The following is a 12,323-nucleotide window of genomic DNA, read 5'->3' on the forward strand; positions in this document are numbered from 1 at the left end:
AATAGTTGAAATTCATGTCTATGCCTTAGTGCTTGTATTGCTAGTTTATAGCTTTGATATTGGTTATATTCCAATATAAACATATATATTTGTGTGTTTGCCTCCTAGCATTCTATTACAGCCACTAGATTAATTTGAAACTTGACTTGATAGATACTGTACGCATGTATGAGTTGAATCATGATTTTAACTATATGATGCAGCTAGCTTACTTTAATAATTAGCATTTTTCTGAGATTAACTAGAATAGAATCCTTACCATTGAATTTTGCCTCAAGAAACAAATTCAGCTGTTTGAATCTCTTTTGAAAGCTCTTTTGCCTAAGTATTGTATGTACACCACATGTGCAATGTCTGCTGACTGGTTATGTGTAATATAAGACTAGAGAGCAATACGAGTATAAAGAAGTATGAATTCAAAACCTAAAAGAAGACATTTTTTAAACCTAGCTATAATAGTTTAAATACAAATATTGGTTATTTGCATATCACTCACACACACCATGCAAAGTGCTCAAGTGGATATTATTATGACCCAGCTCTAGCTAGGCTTCTACAATAACTTCATTGAAAAAGATAAAGCAATCAAATTGGGGTAGCATTATTTTCAAGCCATCACCAATAAGTTCAAAAATGTGAGATTACTGATATTACTTGACGAAGACAAAGTCCTATACTGCATTATATTTTGATCAGAATTTCTTCTGCTTTAATGCACGTTTTACAGAATTTTGTTTGAGCCATACTCTGTTCATTATAAGAGCTACTTCAAACGGCAGTTGCAAGTACTCGACAATGTTCAGATCGTACTCTAGGTTGTAGACATGTATCACGTTTGAAAGCTCGTGAAATCTGTCGTGTGAATTATTCAGATGATGATCTGAGTGACCTATACGTGTGAATGTAAAGGATAGAACAATTGTATTAAATAACATGTGTGATCTATATTGCTAGTTGAAAGCTGCAGTGCATAATTACAAGATGTTTTCAGCTAACCCCTGTCTGTCACAAGGTGTTAACTCTGTGTTAAAGTATTCATTAACGCCCTTCTGGCTATAAACAGACATTGTAATGGTTTGTAAAATGATTCATCAAGATATTCCCCAAGATACCAAAGTCATATTTATTCAAATTCAACTTCTTACTCCAAAAAAGGATTGCATTGCATATTGTATATTTTGTACCATGCAGGGACCCATGTCACCCATAGCATCAAACTCAGCATTGATGGTAACTTTGCCATAAATGGTAAATTCCTTGGTTAGCTTGATTTGATTGGCTGTTCAGTGATGTTGTCATTGTAGTTAATATTGATGGGAGAGTTACCATCGGTGGTAAGTTTTATGCAACACAGCTCTGCTACTTTTCATTGTGAAAGCTCAATTATGTTGACAAATAAAAGCCAAGATGATTAGCTACAACAATGCGGAACCATAAAATGACAAGAAAGAAAACAATCGATTGTTGGATGTATGCTTACATTTCTTCTCTTCCTTTGATGTTCAGCTAGCATTCAGGACAATTCTTTTTCTTATTTGATCTATTTGGTCTAGGAAGGGCTTAAAATTACAATCTTGAAACCCAATCTTTAAACCGTTATCTTGTGATATTTGTTTTGGTTAATTCTAAATACTTCCAAAGACTTCCCATGGTGCATCAGTCCATGAAGCATTTCCCGTAGAAGAGCTTGGTAACATGAGAGAGAGAAGCTAACAGGGGGTGGCCTTGTGTGTAAATACCACGCTTCTTTTAGCTGCGTCATTTTGTCACTAAAGGCCGCCTTTTTTTCCTTTCTAGTCAGGTCTCGTTCCCTGCCAGCACTCAACTTCTCCCGCTCCTTGTAATATGATTATCTAGACAGATAGGTGTCACTCCATTTCGTTTTATCTCAAGAGGTTAAAAGTGAGGTTCACAGTTTTTAGCCTTTCTCTTGTTTGCCCCCCCCCCCTCATTTGTCCTAGTTTGCATTTGCCCTATAAAAGGCAATGCAGAAAACTTACCATATGGAAAATGTCTTTCTAAAAGGATTTGTCTTTTCATTATAAATGACCAAAGCTCTAATGATACTTTTAAATTATTATGATGACATATTAAGATAAAAGAGAATTTTTTAAAATACAAATGAGTGCATTACATTGTTAGATATGCACTACACAAGGAGTTTAGGATGCTTTAATTCAGGTAAATAATATGGGACATTTTTACTTTTTTATCACATGTATTTTTATACAATGAGAAGACATTTTGTTCAAAGCTAAAGTTCTACTGAATTGTACACTATGGGTTTTTAAGATTGTCCATGTCTAAATGTTTTTGATGTAAAACATGCTATAGCACCAAATGCATTCATATACTTTCAGCCAGTCCAATCCCCCTCCTCATTTGTGAATCAAATATTCATGATATATTTCCGATTACCTGCTCCAAAAATGATGATATTGTATACTGAGGGAAAGGAGGGTACTGCTTCATACAAAGAGTAAATACTGAACACCTTTCCTGCCCTCCATAACAGTTGGAATACATCAAAGAATGGAATAATCATACATTATTTCAAGAGACAGAAGCTTGGAGGAATTAAGAGATGAAGAAGTGAGAAAATGTCATCTTACTAAGATATGAAAACACTTTACGGGGGTTGGACCACAGGAGGTAGAAAGTATAGTAGAACCTGCATGTAAAGACAGCTCAAGGGGGACCATATAGATGTGATCTTAATAGGCAGGTGGTCTTTATGTACAGGATATGAAAACACTTTACGGGGGTTGGACCACAGGAGGTAGAGAGTATAGTAGAACCTGCATGTATAAAGACTGCTCAAGAGGGACCATAAATGTGGTCTTAATAGGCAGGTGGGCTTTATGTACAGACTAAAAATGAGAATATAGCTTTCTGTAAGGTACACTGTTCAAGAAAAACAAGAATGTAGTCTTTATAGACAGGTGTTCTTTCTGTACTGCTGGTGGCTAAAGCAGATATTGCTGATACAATCTAAGATTTACGTTACATTTTAACTACATGTAAGATAACAGCATGCATATGAGCAAGCATGTATAGTACATAGACTTGTTTCCTTCATTTATGTAAAATTTTACAAAGGTACATGTATACAAAGGAAATGGGTTTTGTAGTGTGTGTGGGTCCAATGGCATCCAAGTGTACGTGTTTCCTCCTTACCTCCACCAAGGTAGGATTGAGAAAACAGTAATCAAATGATTAGAAGCCATACATTGTATCCAATCTAATAAGAGATGGAGATGATGATGGTGCCTGCCGAGGATACCATCATCTGAGCAGGATGCTGCTATCATCATGGAGGAATCTTTTAAGATGGTTAGAAGTCCTCATCGGCCATCTTACACGCTTCATTTACCAAGTAGGGCTGGATAGGAGGAGCTTACGGCTTTAAGAGGATTATGGGCAAGGTCTTCAGGAAAATGATCAATCCTTCTCTTTGCTTTTATAATCATCCCTTGTTGGTGGAGAGGTTAAAGGAACTATTTTTTATTTGTCTTATCAAAATGAAAAAGGTCGCATAGTTCATGAATTATCTCTAAATTATTGAAAACATATGGAAAGGTCTCAATATGTTTAAAAGAGAACATGAATTTTATCATATTATTTTTAAACAATGAGAAGTCTGGTACCGCAAAAAAAAAATTCTTACTTATTTTGATTCCAAAGAAATTAGGAATATGATTGGAATGTAGGATTTGTGACAAAAACTGGATAAAGTATTTTTTGTCTCTAAAGACACGCTTACACTTGATTTCAAGGAAAAAATGCTGCATAAAGATAAAAACCAGCTCACGTGTAAAAGAATCGGAAGTGGAGGCAAAAAAAAAAGAAACTCCATGCAACAATGGCCCTTATGAAGCAATAATTTTAGAAGTCATATAATAAAAAGACTGAAGCACAATACAGATTAGTCTTTTTATTTTACCACACTGTTTTCTTTCTTTTTAGGCATTTTATTACATTATACGCAAACAAGGCTTTAAGGTATCTCCTGTTGGAGACCTGTGTGTTTGTTTCCTTGACTGCTCAGTTTATAAATCTACTGTTTTTTGTTACCCTGGGAATATACTGATGGCCTATTGACATTTTAGTACAAATACACTTAAATCCTTTTACTCCATCCATTTAACCCAGTTTACTTAGAGTAATAGGAAATTAAAATGACTCGATAAAGAACCATTGTTTACCTGTCATCCTATTCTCATTCAAGCAAACAATAGAATTATTTAGATGTATCCTCAATGAATAGTACTAGTAATAAAAAATATCAGCTCTTGGCTTCAAATTTAATTTGATTGAGTTGAAGGCTTTATTATTTTCTTCACTGCCGCCAGTGACAGAACTGCAAAAGCTTCCCAAGGTTGATACACATAAACGACAGTGAAAGTACCATTGGCAATACAAGTTCTTAATCCAATCAAATGCTGTCAAACATTAATAGCATGAATGTTACTCAAATGGGAGGACAATATTTTTATGAATTAATGATCGTAATATATATGTCATGTGCAATATATATCATATTTACAGGGACATTCATTGTGTGATTTATGCTTTTAGAATTGTCAGTGATGCTAAATATACACCCTATGGCACTTAAATTTTTACTCTTGAAATAAATATAATCTTGAAATAAATAACCTGACTTATGTGGATAGTTCAAAACATGATTGCGCAGTTTCGCATACCAGTATTGCTCAGAGACAAAGAAAGAGATTGATTAATGAGAATTCGAGTTTGATGGCATTGGAAATAGAAATACTTTCAACTGTCTGAAGTAGAAAATTGACGTGGTTTATTGCATTTTTATGGTCAGATAATACTTGAACATGTGTGAAGAAATATGGGTAATATCCATGAGCATGGCATGTTATGTGCGAGGAAAATAGGTGACGACGGATACACAGACTGGATTTTATGAAAAAAATACATCAAAGTTATAAGTTTTCTTTGACCACATCTATGCAACCCATTTCAAGATCTTCTTTATTGTTATCATTGAAAATTCCTTTACTTCTCTTTATTATTCTGTAAACACCTGTACATGTTTATATATATTTGCAAGACTGACACTGATGTTTTCATGCATTTTTGTGCTTTTTGTAATATATCTTGTAAGATTTCCCATTCCTGTAGTCCGATAAACTACCAGTAGTTATTTGATATTCCACACGCATGACTCATCATCATTGGAACTTTAGTTTCAAGTGTTCTCAGAAAGATCCATTATCCTCTAGCATTTAAGAATTAGTATCCGTCTCCTGGAATTTAGATTTTCTTTTCCTTCTCAAGATTCCTGGGGGGCATGATTATTTTTCCTTCCGTTCTCTTTTTTTTTTCCTCTTTCCACTTTCCATTTTCCTGGTTTTCACTTTAGTTTCCTTTAATTCATTTGTTCTTTTAGTTTTCTTTTCTGTCTAATCACAACCCCTTTTCCAGTCATTGTTTTCCTTCTCTGTTTACATATGTTTCAACTTTCACTCTGAAACACACAATTTTCCTCTATATTTCATCTTTTTAAAATGTCATATATGATACTGAAACTCAAATTATTCATATATGTTTCATTTTCAGTTTGTAACTGTACATAACAAAGTCATTTAGGAGTGAAATAAACTTTTAAATGAAACTGGCAATATTCCTACATGTAGTGAATCTTATCAAGTTAATATGTGAGATCTCGTAATTCATTCTTGCTACTACATTGTATGTATAGCAAGGTGACCCACTTGCTGTATGAAAGTAGTCGCTTTCTATCACTCCTGCTTCTCTGATTGGTCTCCATAGACCCATCAGAAATTGCCATTTGTCATTCTTTGTCCCGTCATATGCAATAATCGTAGCATTTTATAATAATCTGAATTTAAGATGCATACATGTAGTTCGATTCAAGGCAATATCTTAACAGCTGGCGATGGCATGTGAATAAATGTACTTCTTATTATCCTGTCAAATATCCATTCTTATAGTACTTCATAATTCATCGATTCATATTAAACATATTTTGAAAAAAACAAAAAATTGGCCTCCACAGCCACAATGAACAATATACATAAGAAATACTGTCAATATCATAATTCAAATGATCTATTTAAAAAATGATTATATTTGATTAATTGATAGAGTTAATTTACCAAAATCATTTATCATTAATACTTTCAGGTGATGACATGAAACTCTTTGATCGTGAAACGATTGAGAATATATACAATATAGATAATTTAAACTGAAATAATGTGTTTCAATCAAATAACCCAGTGTCGATTTAGTTTCTTGGAATCATACAACATCAAGTTTATTCAGTCTTTGCTGAAATTGTTTATTAGATATTGACATGGTCAACAAATGAAAGTAACCTACATGTATTGTCTTAAAGGCCAAAAACCTGACATTGTAAGTATATTTGATACAAAACAAAGGAACATAATCATCCGAGGGCAATGACTCTATCTTAATTCTGTTTGCTTTCATCATTATATGTAATTAAAAGCCACCATCAAAGTCATTTTCTCCTTATGTGTTGTACGTGTACAAATAGAGTGCATACAGGATGTATAGCCCGAGACACTGTACCTGCGATGGAAAATTGGTTGCCATGGTGATGGTGTCATTATTGTAGCAGACTAGCACGTACTGTACAGCAATTAGAATAGATGTAGATACCATGGTAGTGACGTAGTATGGAGTGTTGTATGGTCTTGCGGTAGGTTGTAATGCTTGTCAGATCTTCTTTGGATGACAATAAGATGAATTGTGGTAGAAGTAATAATATCCAGATAGACTATTGTTGAGAAAGTATGATTATATATAGCTAAATTAGCTATGAATCTTATAAAGTGGAATGATTTCCGAAAGAACATGTCTTCTCCATGTTCTTAGGTGAAAGGACAAATCTTAAATTCACATTTTCACTTCCGGGTGAGAATCCAAATGAACAATTACTTGAGTCAAGATGATTACAAAGAAAGCATCGTGTAGATGGATTGATTTCATACAGGTGTAGGGTCTCTATTTTTGTTGGTTACAGGTAGAACTCAATAGTTCTAATCCTCTCTTATTACAAACGAGAATGATCTACATGGAGTATGTATTCTTAGTCATGATGATTACTTGGAAGGATAAATTTTACAGAATGGAATAGTTTTACTGAGGTGGATATTATTTTTAGGTTTAAAAATAAAATCTTGTTTGACAACTTTCATTTTAACTTGTAATTGAAATGGAATAAAAATCAATTTTTCAATATTGAGAGAAAGATTATTAGGAAGAATCTTAAAGAAGAGAATAATTCATTGAGGTATGTGATATCCTTGTTTTAAGGTCAAATCTTAACAGTTCTATTTTTCCCTTTCAATCATTTGAGGAGGAAAGACCACATACATGTATTACTAAATAAGAGAATCTTATAAATTGGAATGATTATGTGTTCTCCCTATTTCTAGATAAAAAGTTACATTTTTCAAAATACAATCAGTTTTCCCTTTCTATCAGTATCTCTACTATGGTTTTTTGTTTTCCTTCAGCTTAACAGAAAAATACAGACAATTATAACAATTATTGTGAGATTTTACAGGTTCTTAAGAATTTAACCTCACTTTTGATGAGAAAGGTTTAAGTGAAAGAAAATTATAACTTTTTTGTCATTTTATAAAATATCAGGAGTATGCTGCATTGAACATTTAATTTTGGCAGAGAAATATAACCTACACTTCCACCAGACCTTTGCAATAAATGTTTGATTCATTTTGATAACATACAGAACAAAAGCTTGATTGCTTTGCTTGAAACAAGTCCTGTCTGAACACCTATGACATCTTATGAGTGAGAGAAAAAGAATATAGGCAATATAAAGTCAGCTAGATGTATTGATTACCTTTTTTATGTTATTTTAGGCTCATTTTACCGACGAGATGTTGCCTTACAATTTGGGTAAAATGTTTGCCAGACGATGACGTAAGGATTGTGTTTCTTTGTTCCCGTCTTTGCCTGCTCATTAGAGAAACGCACGCACTACATGCGGAGCCCATCGTCTGCTTATACTTGGGTGTTTGTGTCTGTAGAATGATGGGATGATGTAACAATTTCCCCTTCATCTTCCATATTCCACATTACTGTTCTTTGTATGTCTCATTAGATTATTTAAAGTTTTCATAAATATTTATCAAAACCATCCTCTAATATATTCCCTTCTGCTAATTCTAAGAAGCATAAGTCAATTCCTTTATTTTCATTATATGGGGGATGATTTATTACAAAGTGTTTTGCATGCTTCAACTTCCTATCACTTTCGACTAATTCCTGGCCCTTGTGTGAAAACAACATATGGCGGTAGAGCACTTTCTGTAGCCACTCCCTGAATAGCCTCCCATCCTACATCGAAAATGCTTCTTCTGTACACACTTTCAAAGTAATAGCTTTCCAACTGGTCGAAAGGATAAGGTCAGCACAGCAACCTACTTTAAAATGTAATGAATAAAACAAAATTACTCAATAAATAGAGAAAATAAGATAAATTTCAATAATTCTTGCCAAACTTTTAATCCATCAACTTCCTTTGGTTTAGGTTAAAGCATTCACCTACTGCCGAAGCTGGGGAGGGGATGAACAATAATCAAAACCTATTTAAAAGACATACCCCATGCACTACTTTATATTATCAAATACATTTAATTTACAGAGGAAAAAAATCATTTAACAAACTGGCAATGCAAACATTATTTTGTTAAAATAAGTTATTGTTGTAGAATAGAATTTACTTTATTTGTAATCAATTCAAATATTTTATTAACTTGTATTTAAGTTCAGCCATAAGCCACACAAGGAAGCAGCAAGTATATCATGTAAACTTAGACCTATAAACAAAGAATCTTTATATGCAATTACTTTTCCATTTCAATCTGGTTATGCCTAGCTCCTTAGTCTGCATGCACACCCCACTCCTAGTTCAATAATCAAGGCCTGAGCAGCAAAGAAAAGATAATAAATTCACAAACTGCTTCCAATTTAATTTAGATGTATGGATCTCTGGGCAAGGTTTTTTCCAGCCAGATATCAATTTTAAAAATTGCCATTATAGGGATCGACTTGTCAGTCTAAACATCAATATCGTGTCTCAGCCAATGAAAGAACCCTCTCAAAGGAACCCCGCTATTGTTGTTGATCTCTTTTCTTTCCTAGATATCTTCCTCTTCTTTCAATAGGATGTGCATTTTTTTGTGTCTTCGTTTCTTGTTGACATGGTGTTACTGACGCCTTTCAAAGTCACAGGTGAAGATGCAGGACTTTTACAAGATCGTTAGTAATATGCAGCCTGTACGTTGCCATGGCAACCTCTCCTTTGGATACCATGCCTCTTTAGGATTTTGCATTTTAACTTCACCATGACCTTTTAGGTTGTGATGACAATATATTTTCCTGCTTTATTTGTCCGCGAGTTTCATTAGGCAATAGGAACGATAAAATTAATTATAAATTGTTAGTTCTTTTGTCGTCTCTGTCCTTGTTTCTTTGACTAGATTATTGAATACAGTTGAACCTTTACATAAAGACTACAAAGGGAAGATAAAGCATGGTCTTTTTAGGCAAACGATATTTATATAGTTATATTAGCACCGTTTTCAAGAGGACTATTTAATTAGAGAAGATACCATTAATCATAAAAGAAGTGTTTCTTTCGTCATTCATGGCCTTGCATGTTGCAGTTGAATGTTGGATACATTCAAACCTTGACATGAAGACTACATAGGGAAGATAAAGCATGTTGGAGTTGAATATTGGATACATTCAACCCTTAACATGAAGACTACATAGGGAAGATAAAGCATGGTATATTTAGGCAGATGTTGTTGTACAATGAAACCAGTCAATAAAGACAAGAAATGCATGTTTACCAGCAGATGGTGTTTATGTAAAGGTACATGTATGTAGCTTTAAGGCAACAGACTTTTGGGTCTTCTGACATGGATGGCATCCTTTCTTTACAGGTGGTTGCTGGATTGCCATGATTGACTTGTCACAAAATAGTGTACAATGCAGGTGGCAGTGTAAAGATTGAAAATTATAATTGTTTTCCCACATTTTGCTCTTTGTTTTCTAGATTCCTCCCATTGTACAGCTAGAAGTGAAGATGGTAAGTTTATAGACTGAGAACATTTTTGGTAGTCTTTAGCAACAGACTTTCTTCTCAGCTGCTGTGCCTGCATCTTTGCTGCTATTCAATCTATTTTCATGATTGCACTTTTTATCAATTTTCCGATGTGGATCTCTCTCTCTCTCTCTTTATTTCAACTAACCTAAAGTATGCCTTGATACAGCTCTCCTCTTCAGCACGTTATTGGAATAAGCTTTAAACTACTAATATTTTCTTTTTTCTTAAACTCTATTTAAATTAAAGCTACATACAGTTTTATTATTGCCGCCCCTCCAAACAAACAAAAAACAAAAAAATATATATATATATCAACTGTCTTCTCAGTTTCTGTTCTAGTATCTGCGCTGCTATTCAATCTATTTTCTAGTATGTACATATATTTATATATCTCTCTATTTTAACTTACCTAAAAATGTCTTAATACAGCTCTCTTTTCTGCACGTTATTGGAATTAACTTTAAACCATGAATACTTTTTACTTTTTCTTAAACTCAGGTAAATTTAAAGTTATGTATAGTTTTGGTATCCCCCCCCCTAAAAAAAATGAAACAAATTAAAAAGTATTTATCAAGAATACTCATAATGGTTTAGCTGCTGTAAACTTTGAATTGAAAGTTTAACACAAAGATTAACATCTCAAATCACTTTGAATCCATGTTTTTGTCCTTTTAACTCTGGTCATTTTGATACACAATGGATTTCAATTTTCATGAACTTTTACAAATTTTCCTTTATTTACCCGACAATAGTGTCACAAACACCTTAATGTGAATTGTCTTGACATCACGATCTTTGCCATTGCTTTACATGGACTTCATACTTTGAGTCGTTAGCAGATAGAAGACTTTATGAGCTGCTAATTCTCTCAATTTGTTCCTAACTTTCGTGTGTTTGATTTTTATGTTAGATTTGTGTCCATATTTCATTTCTTTTCAACACTTTTACAAATCCTACAAATTTTGAGTTTTTGAACATGATTTAATCCTAAACTTTTATTTGTTGCTAAATCTATATTTTTGATAATGTGGAAAAGGTCTTTTGTTGCCTATTGTAGTCCTTTCCGAAAAGAGAACTCTGAAAAAAGGTTTCATAGCTCTTTATTAAAGATTGATTTACACCTAGGTATGGATGGAATTTCCACTGCTACATACCTTTGAGCAAATTTTAATTACATACTACATATATTGATGTAATTTTGGTTTCTATGAGCTTGTCAATCATTTAACCATACTGAAAGCTAATCAGCCAATGACTGTACATTGTACATGGTGAGGCTATTGTTAAGAAACTGTATTGATTACCTTTATAACAAGCATGGGATATGTTTAGCAGTTGCCTGATGAAAAATAATGTTTTAACAAAACAACAAAAATTCTTGATCAATAGAGGAAGAAAGTGCCTGTTATTATGTGCGCATGTCTTATTTTTGTTTCCCTTACGAAATACATTTAGTTGGGAGACTTATTCAATTAAAAACTCTCCTTCTAACATTTGGATTTTATTGGGGGGTTTCCCACTTCTTTTTTTGTTTTGTTCTTGTTTGCATCATGTTTGATTAAAATAATGCATATTATTTGAATGTGTATATTCTAAATTATTTTAAATTATAATATCCATTTTACTTCAAAGTTATGGCCTTTTAAGGAATGAAAAATATTTTCTGCATGTACATCTGCCACTCTCTTTCTTATCGGTAGATACATTTGCCAGTTCTTCACAATATATAATTCAGTCTGTTTTGAGCTATAGAGGCGTTAATTCTGTGTTCAAATATAATGAATTAACAGCTAAACGCCACTGTAGTCACAAACGGCCAATTTTATAGATGGCTGTATATTATGAAAAATGCAATTTTGGGGGGTCATTTTTATGCTTTCAGCGTATCAGCTGTCGCATTCCCAAACAAAGCGCTCTTGGCTTTATCTATTGGAAGGCACCATACGGGCCCGAGGGTATTCTTGACTGTGAATACGACGCCTGTAACGGATCACCCTTTATATAGGATGGTAACTGAGGGGGTGATCTTCTTCAATATTTCACTCTCGGCCGCCGTCCTCAATTATCTGGAGGAGATGTCTCGGAGAGGTATCCGTTTGAAAGGAACCAGGCAGGCAGGCAGCTAGAGAGGATAAAAGCATGTCACATTGTAAAGTGG

The 12,323-nt window shown here is 33.6% G+C and overlaps 1 protein-coding gene across 3 annotated transcripts in view; it reads left to right on the plus strand.

The window, feature by feature from the left end:
- The window catches only part of LOC582498 (sodium/potassium/calcium exchanger 2), a 90,448-nt gene that overhangs the window by 28,031 nt on the left and 50,094 nt on the right, over positions 1–12,323 (plus strand). For all 3 annotated transcript variants that reach the window (XM_030977209.1, XM_782447.5, XM_030977210.1), the window contains exon 3: positions 10,115–10,147. In XM_030977209.1, the coding sequence (XP_030833069.1) occupies positions 10,115–10,147 (33 nt within the window). The remainder of the gene's footprint in view (positions 1–10,114; positions 10,148–12,323) is intronic.

Source organism: Strongylocentrotus purpuratus, unplaced genomic scaffold, assembly GCF_000002235.5.
Source record: "Strongylocentrotus purpuratus isolate Spur 01 unplaced genomic scaffold, Spur_5.0 spur5_scaffold_9, whole genome shotgun sequence".
Taxonomy (NCBI): domain Eukaryota; kingdom Metazoa; phylum Echinodermata; class Echinoidea; order Camarodonta; family Strongylocentrotidae; genus Strongylocentrotus; species Strongylocentrotus purpuratus.